Source organism: Chlamydotis macqueenii, chromosome 7 (genome assembly GCF_036417535.1).
Source record: "Chlamydotis macqueenii isolate bChlMac1 chromosome 7, bChlMac1.mat, whole genome shotgun sequence".
NCBI classification, from domain to species: domain Eukaryota; kingdom Metazoa; phylum Chordata; class Aves; order Otidiformes; family Otididae; genus Chlamydotis; species Chlamydotis macqueenii.
The window spans coordinates 13,537,711-13,559,338 of NC_141562.1; the positions used below are offsets into that span (position 1 = coordinate 13,537,711).

The 21,628-nt window shown below is 47.7% G+C and overlaps 2 protein-coding genes across 3 annotated transcripts in view; one reads left to right on the top strand and one right to left on the bottom strand.

Moving 5' to 3' along the window:
* The window catches only part of HK1 (hexokinase 1), a 42,716-nt gene extending 32,479 nt beyond the window's left edge, over nucleotides 1-10,237 (top strand). For both annotated transcript variants that reach the window (XM_086752218.1, XM_086752219.1), the window contains exons 13-18: nucleotides 628-723; nucleotides 1,504-1,603; nucleotides 3,831-4,014; nucleotides 5,823-5,978; nucleotides 6,418-6,651; nucleotides 7,066-10,237. In XM_086752218.1, the coding sequence (XP_086608344.1) occupies nucleotides 628-723; nucleotides 1,504-1,603; nucleotides 3,831-4,014; nucleotides 5,823-5,978; nucleotides 6,418-6,651; nucleotides 7,066-7,210 (915 nt within the window). In that variant the 3' untranslated portion in view covers nucleotides 7,211-10,237. The remainder of the gene's footprint in view (nucleotides 1-627; nucleotides 724-1,503; nucleotides 1,604-3,830; nucleotides 4,015-5,822; nucleotides 5,979-6,417; nucleotides 6,652-7,065) is intronic.
* Nucleotides 10,238-12,331: 2,094 nt separating this feature from the next.
* TACR2 (tachykinin receptor 2) lies at nucleotides 12,332-18,732 on the bottom strand. Its single transcript, XM_086752216.1, has 5 exons — nucleotides 18,329-18,732; nucleotides 15,089-15,283; nucleotides 13,847-14,003; nucleotides 13,314-13,510; nucleotides 12,332-12,527 (listed from the first exon to the last, which is right to left on the bottom strand). Exons 1-5 carry the CDS (start codon nucleotides 18,730-18,732, stop codon nucleotides 12,332-12,334), a joined length of 1,149 nt encoding a protein of 382 aa, XP_086608342.1.
* Nucleotides 18,733-21,628: the final 2,896 nt, after the last annotated feature.

Below are 21,628 nucleotides of genomic sequence, written 5' to 3' on the forward strand. Positions count from 1 at the left end.
AATTTTTGAATTTGTTGCATTGCTGTGGAAATTTGGAGGCCAAGCATGAATGCAAATTCATGTTTTAGATGCAAATTCCACATATATAAAGAGATATTCCTTTTCATAGAGACTTTTCTATATATATAGCATTTGAAAAGTCAAGTGTGTAGAATAACATTGGAGTTTTAGCAAAAATAAGATTAATATTCATATGTAAGGAAGGAGGAAATTCAAATGTGTGGCTGTAAAGTGCTGTCATCTTGCTGATGATAGGAGACTTGGTCCAGCCAGGGACACTTTGGAGTGTGACCAAGAGAGAAGTCTAGGAAAACATAGCACCCATGTTGGTGAATGCTGGAGTACTTCCCCTTGGGCTGAGGGCTCCTATGAGTCCGCATACGTACTGGCCATAAATATTCATGGCCGCTTGCTGGGACCGTGGGGTTGGAGCTGCGGTGTGCGATAACCCGCGGTCACTTGGGTCAAGCGTTGTGATTTTGTGCTTTTATGGACTGGGGAGGTGAGCAAATGCAGGGAAGTTATTAGATAGAAATACTCAGTAATTGTCCCTTAGGGGATTATAGGATTTGGGGGGCAATCTGTAGTGCACTAAGAAACTTGGTAACCGATTTTCTTTCCATTTAGGGTATTCTTCTCAATTGGACAAAAGGCTTCAAAGCTACAGACTGCGAGGGAGAAGATGTTGTGTATTTGCTTAGAGAAGGAATTAAAAGAAGAGAGGTGATTTTTCTTTTGGTTTTGTTTTCTTTTTTCTCCTCCTGCTTCTCCCTGCCTTCCAGACCTGATATACCAGGTGGGTCGGGCTGGCTCCCTCTTGCAGGATTTGTTTGCCCCCTGTCCTGCGCAGAACGTCTTTGCCTTGAAGCAAGTTCAGGTATAGCAGCCCCCGAGGCCGTGTGGCTGCACTGGCTCCGATGCTGGCATGCAGCCTGACCACCACGTAGGATGCTCTAGAGGGTGTGCAGTGGAAATGGGAGAGTTCAGCCACCAAACCAAAATTGCTACTCAAAATGAGCCACACTGGGGATTTTGTTTCATTGCTTGTTTTCTCTTAAATTTCTAAATTGGGCAGAACTTGCAAAGCTTCTTTCAAACCCTGTGGCAATTTTCACTGCATCAGAGCATGGAGAAAGCAGGAATTTTCAATATAATGATTGTAGGAATGCACCTCAGTGCACCCTAAATGACAGATTTCCCCCCTCCCGACCCTTATTCTTGAAAAAGTCTCAAGCAGCTTAACTGAATCTTTCTAGGAAGGGAAGAAACATAGCCTGAGGAGGGCATTAATTTTAGCAAAGTTGTATCTGCAAGTGGAAAGAGGATCTTAAAAACCTTTACTACTGGATTTGCTGCCACACTGCTGTAATATGGTGCATTCAGTTGTTTCTTTCCAGTGTGCTGTGTCGGAGTTCCCAATTCCGTACTCTGTTCGTGTCCCCTTTGGTGTGAGGGGTTGCCCCAAACCCAGAGTTCTCACTGTTTTATTTCTCTCTTCCAAAGGAGTTTGACTTGGATGTGGTGGCCGTGGTGAATGACACGGTGGGCACAATGATGACTTGTGCTTATGAAGACCCAAACTGTGAGATCGGACTCATTGTGGGTATGTGTTAAAGCTGCTTTTTTTGAGCACTTTTTTATTAAACAGCATGTCGATGCATCTGTCTGTATTCTCGTGGAGACATCCCTGTGGTTTAATTGAAAATACAGCTAGGGTGTCCAGGAGTGAAAGATTTTGAGATTAACAGCTATCCCTTCAGAAGCAAGCTGCCAGCTTAGTTCTGTGCATGATCAGTTGCGATAAGCACGGGCTGTAATGCTGAACAAATTCTGCCTGTTTTATTTGGGAAAAGCGCTGTGCTGCTTGTGGAGCAAGCAAAGGTGGGCTCAGGTAGCTTCACCAGCGCCTGAATATCTGTTAGTTTAGCCTGTAAGTTTTCCTGCTGAGGTGTTCAGGTAGCCCACAGCTTCCCCTGAGTGCATGGTCTCTCAAAATAAACTTGTAAAGCACAGCCCCAATTCCCAAATTGTGTGTGATGGAAAGCTCTGACAGACAAAGCGGCTGACAGCTCCCTTCCCAGCAGTGAGACAGCTGAAATAATTCCACAGGCGACCGCCGGTGCCTTTGCAAATGCCACACTTGTGGCACGAGGCGGTGTGGATTCCCAAAGCTCTCCAGAAAAAGGAGTTTTCAGTGGGAGAGAAGGGGATGAGGCGCCTGTGAGCTTTTAAGAACACTTCAGGTTGCAAGGTGGCTTGTAGGAAAACAAAATGCCACTGATTTCTCCTCCAGACATGTTCTCCTCTCATCCTGGAGAACATCCAGGATGAGTCAGCACAGTGCTGCGTGGGTAGGAAGCCGTGTCTGCGCAGCTCCGTCAGTGGTGTGTTTTCAGGGACGGAGTTCTCTGCTGGAAGGACGGCGTGTCCTTGGGGTGCTGAGAACATCCTCTGAGGAACGTCTGCTGCAGCCCTGCCGGATATGGTCTCCAGCCAGCATGTTTGTGCGCAGAGTGAGGGGTCGGAGATGGCCTGGGTACATCTGGGATAATGAGGGCGAAAGCCCCAGGGCTCTGACAGCTCCTTCTGCCCTGTCTGAACTGCCTTGTCTCTGCCCAGTGCCACCTCTCCTGCCCAGGAGAGCTGATGCTTTGCGTCTCCACTGCTGAGTGCTTTGGAAACTGCCGCTGATGAGACCAGGTCTCTGCTTTTCATCTGCTGGCAACAGGAGGATCATCTAAAAGCCTGTCAGTCTGACAGCCTGTATTTAATAGGTATCCACATTTTCAGGCAGCCCTTGCTTAGCTCGTTGTGGACGGCGGGACTTGGCACTAGGAAGCTGGCCAGTGCTGGTGGTCCACAACTGGGTTTGGCCTGGCTTGGTCCTACAAGCCTGGGTCTCGGTCTGCACGCCCAGACTTTGCCCCGAAGCCTTGCGCTGTGGCTCAGCTCTCCTGCAGCAGGGGAGTACTATGGAAGGATCTATTTTTGCTCAGACTTTATTGATATAGTACCCTAAAAAAAAAAAAAAAAAAAGCAAAGGAAACCAGACTTGCTGATATAATTGGTGCAGAATCTGTGATGCAGGGTTAAATGAGAGTGCAGTAGGCAACTTCAGGAAAACTTTTGCCCCAGACAGCAGCAAAAGCTGCCTCTATTTGCTGATAAAGCTTTGCTCCCTAGTGCTTGTGTGTCCATGGAGTGCTTTGTAATTGCCACGCTCCTCAGGATTCCCTCTAAGCAGAATGAGATATGGCATCATTTCAACATGGAAGTAACCTTCCTGCTGGAGAAACTATTTGAGCAATATGAATCAGAAAAAAAACCAAGCAAGAACTGAAAAATACCCTGCAATTAGCTGGTAAAATCTCTGGGGTTTTCTTTGCCCGATGCCTCAGAACTTGCTGAGGTTTTCAGTTCGGCAAATTTTCTCCTGTATCTTGTGGGTCTGTGGGCTTTGCGGAAGGTGGTTCCTAACTTCAAAAATCCAGCTGGTTGCTTGCTGTGGTTTTGGGCTCAGAAGCACATGAGGGTTGGTGTGCCAAAAATGCCGCACTGCTACTCCTCCCTGCAGCGTGGGACCCTCAGCCCACCTGGCCTGGGTGAGCCCCTTCTTCTCTGAGCCTGGTGCACCACAGCAGTAATATTGTCCCTCAATTCATGGTTATTGAAGAATGGAGGGTTTTTTTGTGACGTTTCAAATGATACTTTGACTTCATCATCCAGAAAAAGTGCATTTAAGATCCCTCAGGAGGTTTTGTCAGGGCTGACGTGCTTGTTCTATTGTTGTTTTGTTCCAAACCCGGAGTAATTTTAATATTTTCTTCCAGGAACTGGCAGCAATGCCTGTTACATGGAAGAGATGAGAAACATAGAGATGGTGGACGGTGAGCAAGGACGGATGTGCGTGAACACGGAGTGGGGAGCGTTCGGGGATAATGGCTGCCTGGACGACATCAGGACAATATATGACAAAGCAGTTGATGACTACTCACTAAATGCTGGAAAGCAAAGGTACTGTGGGATAAAAGGGTGTGCTATGTATTATAAGGCTGCCTTAAATGCTTTTAAGAGAGAATTTCATTGCTCCCAGTTGGAGAAGGGAGAGGTTAAGAGTCAAAATGCCCTGCTGTACTGTGGGATCTCAGTCTTCTGTGCTTTTCCTGGTTGCTGCTTATTTGCTGCTATGGGACTCCAGCAGGGTTTTGGTGAGAACTTGAAGGGTCCTGAAATGACTGAGACACCCTTTTTCTTATCCTGTGTTGTACTCAGGGGGTTCAGATGGCTTGTCTCTTTTTGCTCTTGGTCTCAGTCTGATCTCTTTGAGCTGAGCTCTCGTTGTAGACTGCTGCATGCCCAGACGACAGTTTTTCATCATTTCTTTGCAGCAATGCTTTGATGCCAGGAGCTTTTAAAAAGATTTTGTGACTAGAGTAAATCTGCCTGAAAGCCTAGGGCATGCGGATGAGTTGGCAGCTCCCTTGGGAAGCTCTTTAGAAGTCAGGGCTCAAAAGGACCTGGAGAAGCTGATGCTGAGCGAGCCTGATGCAGCGGCACAGTTGGCATGGAGTAAGCAGCCAAAGGGAGTAGCGGAGACTGCCAGGGGAGGTAATTTATTCCATAGAGATTTAGGCACTCAAGAGAGAGGACACTTGCTGGGTACAAGCCTGAGAGAGCTCATAGGATTAAATGGACTGCATGGCCTGCTTCCAGCAGAATGGCATGCTGGGCTCCTCTCAATCCTGGGCAGAAACCCTGCTTTAGAGCTTTAGGAGGTGAAATAAAGGATGCATCACTGAATGCACTTTTCAATAAACGGAAAAGTGTTAATTTCTCGTTGGTAAGGGCGCAGCTTGTGGACCCCGAAGTGCTCCATTCAAGCCAGAATGATGCTGGAGGGGAAAGGAGTGCAAAGCAGACTCCTGCCCTCCTCAGCACAGGGCTGCCCTGTACCGCTGCTGAGCATCGCTCATGGACCGCTCCTCTCCTATGCTGGGAAGAGGTCTGCAGGTGGAAGATATTCCCTCTCTCTAGCCTGGGGGCAGGCCTGCAAGTGGGAAACGCGGGTCCTGTGTGCAAAGTGAGAGGCAAGAGGAGTTCGAGACAGCTTGGTTCCTGCCTGTTGGTTTTGGACTACTGGTTCCCTACTGGAAACCAGGTGCTGGAGTTAACTGAAAAGCTTAAACCAACTCTGGATCCCCAGCTTGCTAGTTTACAGGTCAGAGATCCTGCAAACATTCTGGACATACCTTTTCACATCTTCTTCTTTCACAGGGTTTTGCAGCACAGAACTCCCTTAAAAACGCTGCGCTCGCAGTGACCGTACCTTGTGATTTTCCTGTGGTTTTGCTGCATGGAGCCACAGAGCTTTTTCTGTTGAAAAACCCCTCATGCTTCAAGAGGGATCCAAAACATTGCGGAGTGGAGACACATTTTCGTGGGGTCCACTCAGGGCTGTCAATGGGGGATGCTCAGCAAATTTGGCTTTCGTCTGGGCACTGTTCTCTTCTCTGGCAACAGGTTTTCATTTCATTCCTTCTGGGAGAACTACCAGCCATCATTAACAGCAGCCTGGCTGGGGGAACATGGTAGTGAGGAACAGATGAAGTGTTTGTAGATGGGCTCACAAGGCTTCCCGCTGAGTCTTTGTGCTTTTTCTTGCCCAATTTTTCTAGTAAATGGCCATTCTGTGTGAATCGGGCTGCGTAGTTCATGTCCCTGGTGTGTGTGGGCAGGACACCTGACTGATAATGCAGCTACGATGCTGCCTTTGCGAATATGAGCAGCGTCCCTCTGAGTTGTGCTGCTGTCTTTCCTTGCAGGTACGAGAAAATGATCAGTGGGATGTATCTGGGGGAAATAGTCCGCAATATTTTGATCGACTTCACCAAACGGGGGTTCCTGTTCAGAGGCCAGATCTCAGAAACTCTGAAGACCAGACACATCTTCGAAACCAAGTTCCTTTCTCAGATTGAGAGGTAAGAGCACCGCATGGGAGGCTATTCAGGGTGAAATAGTGTGGTGATGCTCATCTGGTGACGCTGCTGGAGGGGAGGGACAGCTGGAGAGTGTTGCTTGGTTCTCCAGAGCTAACTTTGGTTTCAGTATGAGCCTACACATGTGAGGAAGGACTCCTTACATCATCATCTGAATTTCTAGCAGTGCTTACTGCTACATGGTGGGAAGGGCTGACAAAGATTCTAGCTGAATGAGCACTGGGTATTTTCATGTCTTTGTTGCTTGGACTCCGTATTTGAGGTAATCTCAAAGCCTATTGAATGTTTATGGGGGGTCATTAAAAATATTTTCCTGAAATGCCCAAAGGTAAGAAAAGAGAAGGGGAGGCAATGCAGAGCTGGACTCAGAGTTGACTGAGGGCAACCTTGAATTTAACCCTGTGCTCTTCTGCTTCTGCAGTGACAGGTTAGCCTTGCTGCAGGTGCGAGCCATCCTCCAGCAGCTGGGGCTCAACAGCACCTGTGACGACAGCATCATTGTCAAGACTGTGTGCGGAGCGGTGTCCAGGCGAGCAGCTCAGCTGTGCGGTGCTGGGATGGCCGCGGTTGTAGATAAAATTAGGGAGAACAGAGGATTAGAGCACCTGGAGATAACGGTTGGTGTGGATGGGACTCTGTACAAACTACATCCACAGTGAGTATTCACCTGCTCAGCATTTGTTTGCCTGCGATCTGTAGCGCATTGCTCGTGCATCCTTTCTCTTGATGCACCAAACCGGTGTCTCTTACTTGCTAGGACAAGAGCCAGGGAAAGGAAGCCTTAATCAGGGGTGGGCAGGGCTTTCCTAAAGGGCAATGAGAGTGTGCATGGTGGGAGATGGGTGGGAAGGAGACGGCTGTACGTGGTCTCTTCTCTCCCCTTTGCTGTAGTACTAGCAATCTGGGTTAACCCCATGCAGACAGAGGCAGAGGTAGGATGCAAATCCCTTTTTCCCTTAACTCCCACTGCTCCCAATCTTCAAATTCACCCCAAATTCCAGCATTTTAGTTTTTTCCCCGGTGATGCTGTGGGACCTCCCTCACCCACTGCCATTGTTTTCTTCCACAGCTTTTCAAGGATCATGCACCAAACAGTCAAAGACCTGGCCCCCAACTGCGACGTGACCTTCCTGCTGTCAGAGGACGGCAGTGGGAAAGGGGCAGCCCTCATCACAGCGGTGGGATGCAGGCTTCGCGACGCCGAGCAGAACTGAACTCCACAATCCCAGCCCCGATTCTGTCTTGTGAGCACTTTCTCATAAAGCAGCGACTGCATAGTCAGAACTGGTAAAAACCCAGAACTCACTGCTTTATCGGGGAAAAAAAAAAAGTACAACTAATGACATAAAAAATAGGATACAAGATAGAATGTGTGCTGTTAATAATATCTCCTGTTTCTGGACCCCAATCTGCATGTTTCTTATTCACCTTGTTGGTACTTCCCCCATCTGTAGGTCATGGAAAAATCAGTCTATAACTTCTGCAGCTGTCAAAAATCACTTGTTGTCTGAGACAAAATTGCCCCCAAGTGATGTGCGTTGAGATCTACCGTTGCATCGTACCAAACGTGTTCTTTGCAGCATCCCTGTTAAGCGCACCGCCAGCACACTGACCGCCAGACCTGGGTGTTGATGCTCTTAGCGAAGGGGAAGCAACAGTTCCCTCCTGCATATCTACCTGCTGTTGTTTCGTGTAAAGCGGTTGTGAAAACATTATGGTGTGTCAGCACTGTGCACGCACGTAACTCTATCGTGGGACTTGACAATGCGACTTACTCGCTTCCTTGATGCCTGTTTTGTCACGGTAAAAGTAAACGCCCTTGTCCCACAGATCTGGTTCCACTGGTATTTCCCATTGCTTCTGTCAATAGTGTTGTGTTACTGGGCAAAACCTGTCAACGTTTCGGCAAGAAATCCCTAAAGAGTAAAACGAAGTGGTTGGCGATTGGGGTAATCCAAATCTCCAGACCCGGGAAATCGGTAGATTTATGATTTGTGCTGTGTTCTTCTGTTTAAGAGTTCTTATTTAAAATATTTTCTATCTCTTCCTGTTAGTCTAGATCAGGGCACTGCAGCTGCCCTTCTACCGAATCCGCAGCTAGACAGCGTCACTCGGATGTGTATACTTCCGTCTCTCGCCTTAAATGGGTATTTGCTTCCACACACAGCTTTAATCTTTAGTACTGTTAGGCAGCCACTCAAAAACACAATCATGCAGCTAGAGTTAGCGATCAGAAAGGAATAGGAGGGTTTGCTTTTGATCTTGCCTTTGAGGACCCGGGTGCATAAACTAGGCAAACCACAAAGCCAAAATCGGATCCAGCTTATTCCAAGGACTAAAGCAACGGCAAAGATCTTGTACACGTGGTGTATCCTGTCCTCTGTTGAGTTGATGCCGTTATTATATTTGCATACCGGTTGCATTACTTAAATTGAGAAGCAGTTAGGAAGGCAAACGTTGAATGATGCCTGCACGTCACGCCACTTTCTGCAGAGAGGGAGACAACATATTAGTCCTTAATTCCTGCTCTTCTACCAAAAAAAAAAAGAATTTGAGATGTCTGCATGGTTTTCCCTGCTGCCTTTTCCTGCAGAAAGTAGATGGAAATTTGCAGGCTACGCAAATTTCTCGTTCCACTCCCCTAAGATTTGGATTGCCCTACCTATCGATAACATTTCAATATGCGTTATGGTGCACTGTGAGTGAATGTTGTAAAGTAACCTGTGAGTCACAAACAGTCATTGCAGCTTTAAGTGTGTGTCTACCTGAAAAATTGCATGCCTAACTGGTTTTGCAAGGGTAGAGGGTCTTTTTACTTTGCACACTAGTAGCTCCGATACTAGTGTTACGTGATACTTGTGAAAATATTAAACTTTTTTGATGTGCGTTAACTGGTGTTTAGTGGTTCTTTCTGGAAGAGGTGCTGTTGGCTGGTGGCTTAGTGCTTTGGGAAGAGCTATTGTGTAGGGAGAGCTGCAACCTAATCCCAGTGGTGCCTGTGTTTTGTGTGTGTGTTTTTATTCCCGGGCATTCGGGGTCAGATTCAAACAGGGTGGATTTTACCCGGGTCCCCATGCCTCTTGTTTCCTAATGTAGTGCAGCAGAGAGGCACGGAGCTGACAACGCCCGAATCTTACAGTGCATGTAGTTTGTCCGGGCGCATCTTAAGCAGGAGGACCTCATCCCACCGCATCAAAGCCGATGTGATGATATTAGGCTTTGCCAGATATGCAGCGATGGATGTGTCACAGTCGCTGCGTCCCCGCAGAAGCTCGATGCGCGTCAGAGTCCGTAACCTCCCTGTGTGTGTAGGGTTAATGTTTGCAGAATCACAGCGTCAGGTGCCCATGGTGTTGGAGTTGTATATGAAAGCCCTGTTTGCATACACTAAAGCTGTCCTTCTCCAATAACCCGGTTTACGTTACAGCTTGAGTAGTCTCTGACACCCTTGATGTGCAGCTATGACCCCAAACAGGAGACAGAAGAAGGTGAGGAAGTTTCTGGGCGCAGGGGGAACATTGCATTTTAATGGCTTGAAGGTTTGCAAATCGTGTGCCTGCCGTCGGCACTGCTGTAGGGGTGGTGTGAGCCGCGCCCGGGGACCTGGGTGCGGAGCTCTTCAGCATCTGAGGGCTAGGCTCAGTGCAGGATACGGGATGAGTGAGAAGTGGAAGTTAAACTTGGTCTCAGGGTGACTGTGAGTTTTGGAGATGCTGGCATAGGTTGTTTTGTTTGTTGGACCCAGCTCATAACAAATTAGGGAGTGAGTTTGTGTTTCTAACAGCACAACTTTTCTACTGTGGACAATAGGTGATGTACTCGATAAGACACGACAGTTCTTTTCCAAAGGGAGACCTGGTGGGATTTCCATTTCCAGACTACTTCTTACCCCTAGGAAACTGTTCCAAGTGAATCACAAGCTATAACTGTCCGAAGAAATGTCTCCAATGTTATCCAAGCAATGACTGAGATGTCTTACTTAAAGCTTTTAGGCTTGGTGGATAAAATCATAGTCCTCTTAATTGTTAAGCTGTAATTACTGCAATATGAACACAAAAATCTTATATTTCCTGGGGAAAAGACCGTTTGCATACCACTGTTGTAATGTCATCCGCTCCTTACTCCTCTGGGGGTTCTTTCAGAAGCCTTTTGAATGGGTTTTAAAACACGCAGACTTTGTTTTGTTTTGTTTTCTTAAGAAAATAGCAGAAGGCAAAATAAAGTGTTTCTGAACTTCTGAACCCCGTTCTGTGCTTTTTGTTCTTTCCTTTGCCATAAAAATGGGATTCTTCAAGTGTTTTCTTTTACTGGCTGCAGGGTCTCCATTGCTGCTTAGTGAGTAGCTGTGCAGAGGAGGGGTTTGCTGCTGCGTGGAATTTAATCGTCTCTATATTTATATGAAGAACTGCATGTGTTTACTATGGAGCATGGTGTTCCTGTTACCTCAGACATCACAGGAAATAATGCAGCCTGCCTTGGCTTGCCTTTCCTTCCCCTATCTAACAAGGGCTCGGAGCGTCTCCGCTTTCTTAACCCTTGCTGTTTCTAGCGGAGAAAATTCTCGGGATCTGCAGTGCGAGTCCTTCAGGGCACGGGGGAGTTTTGCCTGCAAGCTGAAGAAACCATCCTCTGCTTTCTGCATCCGAACAAGAGCGGGGGATGCCGTGCACTGTCAGAAAGCAGCAGTGCCTGTCAGGGGCTGCGCAGGGGAGCTGAAATAGCATGCGTGGCACTCGAGCAGCTGAAATAGGCTCTGCCTGGCTGGTAAGGTGTGATGGAAGATGGGATGCTCAGGACAGGCCTGTTTGGTCTAAAAAGGTCCGCGTTAGGAAGCTGCAGCATTTAAAGCAGCCTCTAGTTTGATCCCAGAGGTATGTGCCTTGCAGAGCATCCCTCCCAAATTGTTTTGAGTCCCTTCAGAAGAAAGACTGGCTGGTGGCTGCCTGTAAACATATCTTTTTGCTCTCCTGCTGCCCCGCATGCACCCCGGCGGTGTGGTCTTGGGAAGAGGAGGCTGGACAGATAACGTCAGGGCTAGAAACCACCCGCTGGAACTCTTTAAAACAATGAACTTTTTAAGAAGGGCACACAGCCCTGTGCTCTGTTGTCCCATTAGTGAGACAAGTTTTTGGGCCTCTGTGTAACATAATTTTTCCCCACAGCAGCCAGGGAGGTGAAGAAGACTGGGTGGAGAAGGAAGATGTATCTGCTGGTTCCTGTATTGAAACAGACTTGGGAAAATCACATCCCTGAGCGCTCTTTCAGTTCAAGCCACAAATCCTTTCTCTGGATCTACTGCAGAATTTAAGTCTGGCAACACTTTGTAGTTTTGCTTTCGCAGAGCAAAGGGGAATATTTCAAATAACTGGGTCTTATCGACATCATAGGAGATATTTGTATGCTAAGGTATGGCCCTGCGGTGTTATATACAAACCTCTCGTGAAAGGTGAGGGTGGTTGTGAGGTGCTACTCACCACAGCAGTATTAAATGCTGTATTACTTTTATCTGATGTTTATGTTTCAGCTTCTCCTGTTTGGCATGCCTGCACATAATGCCTCAGGCTTTGAAGATGACACACTTCAGCCTTTATTTTCCTATCTGAGAGGAGAACAACAGTGATGATAAATACAGGGTAAGTGTGGAAAGGGAAGATGAAGGGGCTATCAGGGAAGAGACAGCGATGGGTCAGACTGCGGTTAGACTAGGAGGAGGAAAAGGAGGGGGATTCAGATTGGATCCACAAGCCCTGACCAAGCCAGTGAGCATCCCACACCTGGCTACTGACTTTTCAGAGAGCCTCCCTCTCCAAATTAGGCACCACAATTCATTATGTGAAGTTGGAGGAGTCACTTGGGCACGGTTTAATGGGAAGATGACATCACATTTTGGTACAAGGTTATAGAAACCCATGCAACAATGACATCTTAAGGAACCGTTTCTCGCTTTTAACCAACAAGAGATGGTGCTGGTGAAATTGCAGGCATGAAAATCCCAGAATTCAGAAAATTTTGATGGCCAGCTTTTCAGTCCGGATGTGTTAGTATTTGCCTTTGTCGTAAACAAGCTTTGCTCCACAGTCTTGTCCGCCTTGGGGCTGCTGAGCTGTGGACTTGCAGATGTTGGTGTAAGGGAGGGCTGAACTTGCATCCGTAGCTGGGCGATGTTTGGACCTACGTGGACAGAAGTATTACCAGCAGACTGCTTTCAATGCTGATGGCATCTGAAAAAGTCCCATGGAAAACAGTTGCTTCAGAAAAGAGAGCTGCCTCAGGCTTCTACAAATCTGCTGCCTTGAAGTGGTTGTTAGGACAGAGCCAGAGCCCAGAGGGAAAAGTCAAAGCGTTAGCTGGGTGAGGGCAAATGATGTCTTCTCTTTCTCATTGGGTTGAGTTTCTGTGTTGAAACTTGTTGTTCCTGACTTCCTGTGGGCTGTCTGGTAAAGAGACGGGGACGTAAGTTTGAGTTTGTCTTTCTCGGTTGCTTTTACGCATGGACACCACCGGAAGGCTAATTTGAAGCCAGAACGAAACCTGCAAGTGTAAGAAAAGAAATTAAATGGTGAAATGATATTTTAATTGCACAGAGAAAGAACAAATGCATGACTTGTCTCCACCTCTGAATGACCATGGAAATAAAAGGTTTCTGTTGAAATTAAAGGAGCTAGCTGCAGGGCTAAATGTATAAATCCATGAAAGGAAGAGCAATGGGACCTGCAGGCAGGAGTTGGCATGGAGACCCACGGGGCAGCCAGAGCAGCTTCCCCAAGCCTGGCATCCTCCCACACCAGCGTCCTGAGAGCAGCCCGTTCTCAGCGCAGAGCGAGAGAGACATCTCTTGGCACGGCGAGGTTGTGCTCTCCCAGCCGCTCGCTCGTGGCGAGGTGCCCGGATGGGAGTCTCAGCGGGTCATCCGTGGGCTGCTCCTGCTCCCCACGGGGGGATGAGCGTGGGGGGCTCAGGGCTGCGCTGGGGGTTGGTGGCTAAGCCAGCCCAGCATTAGGCCAGCAGATGCGTTGCGGGGAATGCAGAGTTCTCCCTCCTTCCTTAGAAATAAGGTAGCCTGCATGTGGAAGTTGGTGCAGACATGGTTGCGCTGATCGTATGCTTTTATCAGAGGCAGAAAATCTTAAGGGCTGGGTTAAAATCTCACTTGCAGAGCGTGGCTAATCCCACATCATTAGCAGAGTATCAATTAACTTGTCTGCCCGGCCTATTGACCACAGTTGAAAACCACAGTTGTTCTCACCTCCAGACATTTACGCATTTTTTAGACGGAGATTTTTGTTTTCTCTGCGCACGTGGGTGCACGCTACTCACCTTTGGTTAAGACAGCAGTATATGATGGGGTTGTACATCGTCGAACTCATGGCAAGGAGAAAGATGGCAAGGTACACCTGCTGAATGTACTTCTGCTGGTAGATGTCTTCCTTGAAGCTCCCCAGGATGAAGTATATGTGATAGGGCAGCCAGCAGACGGCAAAAATGATCACAACTACCACCATGGTCTTCACAAACTAGAACAACAAAATTAATGGGTTATTCCTGGGCACGGTTTATCCTGCGATGTGCAGGTTCGCTGGACACCGGGCTTTACTCTCTAAGGACTGCTGGGAACTGGCCCGCTACCGACGTGAGCCTTTCTTCCTCGGACACTGGTTGGTGCATGTAGGTCATTGTTTTTTTTCCATACTTGCTGTGCAATACCTTTTACCCCCCGCCCAAAATATTTTATCAACCTTTCACGCCCAGTCCCACAGGATTTTGTATCAAACGCAAGCTCTGTTTCGGAGTTGGAGCCAGCAGGGCTGGTGCACCAAGGGTAATTATTTTTAAATTTCACTGCTTCTGACCTTTTTTTTGGCATTGACTTGGTGTTCGTAGCGGACTCTGCTAAGGTGGTTGCCTGGAACCGCGCTGCTCCACAGAGTAATTCCTATAACGCTGTATGCAACAAACATCACCGTTAAAGGCAGCAAATAAATCAACACGATCACTGCAATGTGATACCTGAAAAAAAAGAACAAGCACATTTTCACAGCGCCGGCATCATCTTGGGCTGTATTTTAGCTCGACCTTCCTGGCTTTCCATGCTACCCCATAAGCTTCTGCTGGTTCCCTCATGTTGGCTTTTGATTATTTTAAGCAACCACCATTTATGGGGAGGGAAGAACCTGCTCACTCGGTTAAGAGCCGCTGTCAAATTAACATAAACAGTGTAAAAACTGGGATTAGGTGTTGGAGGGATCCGGCACGCGCTGCTGGCAATGCACAGTGAAGAACGCACGCGGGGAGTTCAGCGCTTGGTTTTGCTTTGAAAAATTATTTCCATTTTCCTAATCGATTTACTCCTTTTCCGCAGTTCTGCCGTTACTACTTTGTATAAATACATTTTGCTCGATAAATTTCTCAAACTGCCATGCGTGTTGTGCGCTTTGAATAACGGTGAATCGCAGCAGGTCCCCTGGACGTGGGGTATGGCTTGTTTCACCTGGCTGAACAGTCTTGCTTGAAAGCAGGAGGAAATTGCTGGGGGGGTCAGGAGCTTTGGGAAGCACAGATGTGTGCCCAGATAAGTCGGTGTATAGAAACTTAGGGTGTTCGAAACATGCTCCTCGGTTTTTTGTTTGGTTTGTTTGGTTTGTTTTGGGTTTTTTTTTTTTTTTTTTCCCCCCCCCCCCCACAAAGAGCAGCATGACTTTCAGCTAATTATGTGGCTTCTCAGCATTAAAGATTCTCTGTTTCTTCCTGCCTGATGGAAGGAGAAAATAGAAAAATCTTTCAGATCAGAATTTATTGCTTGTTTAGGGACTTTTTGTGTGGGTTTCTCTTAAATCTACCTGTATCTAGGGTTTCTAGATCGTTTGCAAAGGAGGGGAGGATGGTGTGTCACCCTTCTTTTAGCCTGAGCATCATCACCTTGCAGCTCTTACCACAGCTGAGCTTAGATGGACACCCCAGACCTGAATTCACCTGCCGTGTGGTTCCCCCGCTGCCCTCTCCCCTGCTGCTGCCTCTACCCAATGGTGTGGAGATGAAATTAATTTCATAGTTAACTTTTGCATGAATCGAGAGGGTTTTTTGGTTTCTCTTACGTTAGCTGGTGTCTGGATCCGATGTCGTCGGGCCAGACGACGATGCATTTCGTCGTTCCGTTGTCCGTCATGATCTCAGCGTAGAAGCACTGGGGGAAGGCGAGCCCGAAGGCCACCAGCCAGATTATCCCAATGATGACGCCGGTGCTTCCGGCAGAAAGCCTGGGCTTGAAGGGATAAATTATCGCCACGTACCTGCCGGAGAAATAGGTAATGCTTCTACAATTGCACTAGTAAACCATATGACAAACACAACAAGGGTAAAAACTCACCAGGCAGCATGGTGGGCTTTATTCATAGAGATATTTTGACAGGTTCCAGGCTACAAATAGTTGGAAGGAGGTAAATCCTTTCTAAGGGAATGATTGCAAGCCCTAAGGCAGAATATATTAAACCCACATGGATGGACGCTCCTCATGTGAGGAGGAAGCAGCCATCTATGCCTTCTGCGTATGGTCTTTGCAAATATTCCCCTTAATTTGAAATTTCTTTTCTCTTTTTTTTTTTTAATTTAATTTTTCAAATGCTTTATGTGTTTAATCTCAAATTTCATGCTGTGAACTGTTTGTGTTTATCTGGAGTTACGCACTGTTTAATACTATGCCCTTATCTCCTTCCTCTACCAAAAAAACCTCCAAACACTCTATTTCCCCCTAATTATGCCAATATCCAATATCCTATCTCATATTATCACAACAGCAGATTGGGGTCTCGGGCATCCTTTACCCTGGATTTATTTTTTCCCCCCCCTGAATTTTAGCCGTGGCAAAGTCTCGTGCCACCCGCCTCTGCCCGTAAGCGCTGGAGCACTTGTGTGTGTGGCGGAAGGGGAAGGCCGACCCTTTCCTCCCACACCTGCTTGGAGCCCTCATGGCACATCTGACTATCGGATGACTTGCGAGCCCCCGGGGGTGCGCTCTGGTTTTAAGTTCCCGGTGTAGAAACGCGTGGTAACGCCATGAGCACATAATCAATTATGCATTTCTTCTTGTGCTCTCCGGACTTTCCGTCTCTGGTTGTTAGAAAGGCAAAATAGAGTGGAAAATACCAATTGCTTCCTGGTTTTCATAGCAAAAACCTGACAAACTCGGTGCTGTCTCCTGGCCAGGCTGTGGGGAGGGGGGCTCTGCCCGGCTGCGCGCAGGGACAGCACTGTAAGTAAGCCAGAGCGACGCGGCAGCAGAGCCTTATTTAGCTATAAAATTTTAATGTCGCCTTGCTCTTCTTCAGCTTGTCGTAGGCAGGATTTTACAACGCTTGAATCCGGTCAGGGAGGAATCAAGTGGCAAATATTCTGCAGAAGTGCCCAAACCCCTGAGGCGAGCCATGCTTTTGGGCAAGCTCCTGCAAGCTGGGAGATCCACGCTCCCAGCATCCTTCCTCCGCTCCTTGTCCCGTGCGGACAAAACAAGCTGGATTTCAGATATTCTTGCACATTTTCTGAAGAGAGCCTGTGGAAAGCATGCAGGGGAAACAGCTGTTCCAGCACAGAGCAGCCTGAAATGGGGAAACAGCGTCATCGTAAACTCAACGGTGAGCAATTTTCCGCGGCAGAGATGACTTACAGAGCCGTCACATCGGAGCCTCCTTCCTTACAGTAAACCGCTTCCAAAGACATGGAAATTAAACAACGGAGCCCAAGTGGACGCGAGTTCTCATAACAATAAATGGAAGCCGCCGGCTTCCAGGAGGCCGTGTCAGGCTCTATTTTAAGGCTAAGCGAAGAATAGCTAAATATGGTTTGCAGCAAGACGCCAAGTTTTCTTTCTGATCCATGCCATCTGACTAAAGAGATTTTGGCTGTATAGGTACTTCCGCCAAAAATCCCCAAGGAATGAGTGTAGGGAGCCATGAGGACAGGCTGAAATAGATATATATATATATTTTTTTTTTAATAATATTCTTTGTCAGACCACATGTATAAAATAGCAGTTTCCAACAACCCTTGATTTAAAGTCGGGAACAGCAAAAGAGTTATTTGAGCCTAAAACTGAGCGGCTGTTGCTTCTAAACAGGGATTTGCTTTCATCTGGACAACCTCAGGCGGATAAACACATCGCTCATCCCTGTGCCTATTAGCCATCCCTCTGGTGACCGCGGGGCCTGCGGACGGGCCGCACCCCCAGCTCCGGGGTGGGTTTCCAGTGGGCGTTAGGTGCTCGCTTCCCAAGCCCAGGGCGGGAGGTACGAAAGCGACCCCGATGACTTGTCGAGCAATGTTTTTTTGATGGCTCCAGAGGGACGCTGGCTCCGCTCCCGAGGGAGCTTGATAAGGGAACGGGAGGAAACCTGAAGGAAACCGCAAAGTCAACAGGAGGGCTCGATCGAGAGCCGACAGGTATTTCTGGGCACCAGTCCAGCTGCCCGTGGGATGACCTTCACCACGGGGTTGCGGCAGGGACATAGGAGGAGAAGACGCACGTTCCCAGCGCCAGGCAGGCAGCGGGAGAAGCGGAGGGAAGACGGGAAGAGGGCAGAGAGCCCAGAAGGGAGTTTAAGCTCCTCTACCTCTTTTACATGCCGTTGCCTTTAAGAGAGGAAATTCCCATGGGCTTTTGGCTGCTTTCTAGTAAAAAGAAACACGGCATCGTGCTACCGAACAATGAGCTGTAAACACATTCAGACTCCACAAATTTAAACTGGAGTAAAAGAGACTTGCCAGATGGAGGAGAGCATTATGAAAATACCGAATTACCTCAGAGGTCAAACAAAATCCCCGTAATTACTTTCCTCCCTCTTGGAATAAGTCATTCTTGTGAACTCTTGGAGCCGGCTCTGCTGTTTCTGATCCAATTCCCATCATTTCTGGTGGTTTGCTGGACTCGCAAGCGGGATTCTGGATGCTGATACTTTCAGCATCCCGCAGTCTGTTTGTACCGCTCCAGCTCTGTCCAAATGATGGGCTCTTCTCGTGGTTTGAAAAATAAAGGGTTTGCAGGATGAGTGGAAAAAAATTTCCGATTAATAAGGTGGGAACTATAAACCAGCTGCGACTTCCACTCGTTACAGATTTGAGCGTGACTCAGACCAGGGATTAAAAAAAAAAAAAGAGCCTTGCTTACGTGCCATGACCGGCATCTAACCCCGTAGTCTGTTTGCCAGGCACACCTCCCACTTTGCCGATAAGGTGCCTGCCATGGTAGGTGTGGGCCAGTTGGCCAAAATATTGCAATAATTTTTTTTTTTTTTAATATCTTACAGTGGATTTTTCCAACCTTATCTCCCCCGTTCGCCTCTTACCTCTCTGCAGCCACGGCTGTCATGGAGTAAATGCTGACAAACATCGCGGTGATGGGGAACCAGTTCTGAAACCTGCAGAATTCCTCGCCGAAATACCAGACGTTGTGGCTGGCGTAAATGAAATTGAAGATGGTATTGAAAGCGGACATCAGCAGATCCGAAAGAGCCAAGTTAACGATGAAGTAATTGGTAGCAGTCCTCATTCTCCTGTGCGCAAGAATGATCCAGATGATGGTGACGTTGCCGACGAAGGACGTGATAACGATGAAGGAATAGGTGATAGCCCACAGAGCAATTTGCCATCCCGGCTGGGTAAACTGGGTCGCTGCCGTCCAGTTGCCGCTGTCCTCAAGGGAGACAGCCTGGGAAACGTCGCTAGCGTTTAAAACAGAAAAGGTGCTCATGGCTTTTTTTTTTTTTTTTTTTTTTTTTTCCCTTCAGCTAAGCATAAAATAAAATCTTCTGGCATCTGCTCATTTTGCAGTAGGTGCTGGTGTTGTGCACCCTTATGGGTATGGTGAAGAGCCGTTAAAAAGGCATCGAGGTAAGATGTCTTGTGTCCTCTTGTCCTGATTTCCAAGTGATGCCATGCGGTTCCGGGCGGAGAGGAACAATACCGAGGGCCTCCTCCTTGCCTGGCATTTTAACCTGTGCTTGAGGAGCAAAAACTGAAGAACAATTCTCCCCCTTCAGTTTTTTCCCTTAAAAAAAAAAAAGAAAAAAGCAAGGAAGAAAAAAAAAAAAGGGGAGAAAGGTGTCTTCCAAGTCAGTGACAGGAGATATCTTCCTTTAGATTATTTTCAGGGCCAAGAAAATACAAATGGAAGCATCAAGCCAGAAAGCACTTCAATCCAAGCGGAAATCCTTCTTTTCCAGGGTTTTCCGAGGCACCAGGTACCTGGATCCTCTGCGGCGGGACGGAGGACATTTGGTTTTCTTTGCCTGTTAAGCAGGAGGCAGGAGCTGCACTGGGATAAATTCTCTACGAGGTTTAAGGGGACTTTGAAAGGAGGTGGAGTCTCCTGCGGGCAAAAACTAAACAACCAATTTGACACCAAATGACATGCGGCAAAGTGGTACTTGAAACCTTTTTTTTTTTTTTTTTCCCCCCTCCACGTTTGTTTTGAAATAATCTCTGAAATGCACATGCTGCTGTATCAGGCTGAAATGCAAGGGTGGGTACTTTGCCAGGTTTACCAGTCCTGCGATCCCCGCGTTTCCAGGACCCTCCCCAGCTTCCTGCGAGCTCTTGTAGCAAAAAAAAAAAACCAAAACCAAACATACATATATATATTTTACCAAATGGTGATTGTCCTATGTAATCCGACTCGACCAGCCATATTTAGTAAATTTGGTATGATTTAATTTATCTAAATTAAATTGCAGCAGCGTGTCCTGTTGGTGCTTGAAGGGTCGCCGGTGAATAATGCCAGGAGAGAGGCAAGGGGTATTTCGGATCGCTGCCTTCCCTTTCCCGGCGTGTGCTGCAGAAACTTCCCGGCCTGAGGAACGCGAGGAGCAGCATCCAGTCCCTGTAGGCATGGGGAACCCCTGAGTACCGTCTCGGCGTGGGGCACAGTGTTCTTGCTCGCTCTCGGCTTTGCAGCCACGCAAACGTAAGCAACGCATTGAGGCTGAGATTTCGAAGAGGACTCGGCGCTGGCTCATGCCTGCTCTGCTGGCAGCTCACAGCGTTTCAGGTATTAAAACTGGTTTTCAGATATTAAACCATTTTCAGATAATAAAACCTGTTTTCAGGGTTCAGCAAGCTCCTGATGACTAACGTAAAGGAAAAACTTCCCCTGTGCGTGCGGCACGGGGATGGCAGGCGTTCATATTTATATGCAATATGAATTCAACAGCTAATAGTGTTCTTCAGATTTTTATTTTATCTTTTTTTTTTTTTTCCTCCAGCTTGCTCAAATCTCTTCAAATTCCAAGGAGAATACAGGCAACAACCTCTATCAACAACCAGAAGGAAGTTCCTAGGCACCCTGACCGTCTTCACGTTTAAAGTCAGCAGAGAGAGGCTTCTCCTGAACCATCTGCCCTGGTCTGTTTTTCGGGGGAAAAACGGAGAGCAGCCGCCCCTTTGGTCGACGTTTCATCACACAAGTGAGCAGGGATTGTATGCACACCCACGCCTTTTATTCGTTTGCTGGGTTGTGCACTGACGAGGTTATCGTCCTGGAGGCCAGCCAGCGGTGTAGCGCTTGGTATCGGCCTTTCGACTTGCGAACCGCAGCGATTTTTTTTTTTTTTTTTTTAACAAAGGCAGGCTCCAAACACCTCAGGAAAGTGACGCTTGCCTGGAAGCACGGGCAAAACCCAGCTCTCCGATGATTTAGGGGTTATACCAGGGAAAAGGGGCTATCTGAGAGCGGGGGTTCGGCTGGTTTCGCTGTTGTTTTTATTAGGGGCAGGATCGTTCTAGGCCAAACGTTGTCGTGCTGAGTCACCAATCCCAGGCCTGAGCAAAGGGTAAGATACGCAAACAAAAGATGCGGATCCGCAAGGGTGAATACGGCACATTTTGTCTTTTGGGAAAAAAAATAATAATAATATGAGGGGTGTATGGACAGTAGAGGCTTCAATCGTATTGCACGTTGGACTCAGCTCTGGGGGAAAGGACCTTTGTCCAGGAAAGAGCCCTGCGCACGGGATGTGGGGACCACGAGCATCCCCCGGGGGCGGATGCCAAGCTCTCAGGTGGAAAACTGCCACTCTGTGGGTCTCAAGAGGGTCCCTCGGCACCGCCGTCAATGTGTGACATCTTTACTTCAAACCACTGTTTGCTGCTAAACTGTACTAATTGCATCCAGAAATCTTGTCTGTAGGTGAAGTCTGAGATGCAGGCAGAGAAAGGGATTATTCTATTATTTTCACGTGGTTTTGTAACATGTTTTGACGTATTGGCTCAGTTCGGAGTGAAAACAACAGGAAAAAGCGTGCTTCTTTTCCTTGGCTTCCCCACCCAGCTGGCCATGCTCTGAAATTTTATTTGCAGCAATCGCAGCGCGAATGACAAGGTAAGGCATTAGGGAAAGTCAGCCCCAAACCTATTCATTTAGTTAACTACACAAACGAGGAAAACGCCTGAGTGGCAGGACCACGTTTGGAGGTGAACGATGCCCGTGAGCCACGAAGAACGCGTGGTAGGCTCTAATTCGCAGTGCTTACGTGATACGCGATGCGATTTCCAACCTGCACGTCGGTGGTAAGCGTCAGGGATATTTGCAAATCTGTCTGAAAATGGAAGTTGTTGGTATTTTAGAAGACGGGTGCTCTAGGACACTGTAT

What these genes read in the sequence shown, in the direction of transcription:
- TACR2 (XM_086752216.1), bottom strand. Translation starts at nt 18,732, where the DNA reads ATGAGCACCTTTTCTGTTTTAAACGCTAGCGACGTTTCCCAGGCTGTC. An exon ending in ACAGCCGTGGCTGCAGAGAG is followed by an intron (nt 15,284 to 18,328) that starts GTAAGAGGCGAA and finishes TTTCTCCGGCAG; the next exon opens with GTACGTGGCGATAATTTATC. An exon ending in TACTGCTGTCTTAACCAAAG is followed by an intron (nt 12,528 to 13,313) that starts GTGAGTAGCGTG and finishes TTACACTTGCAG; the next exon opens with GTTTCGTTCTGGCTTCAAAT.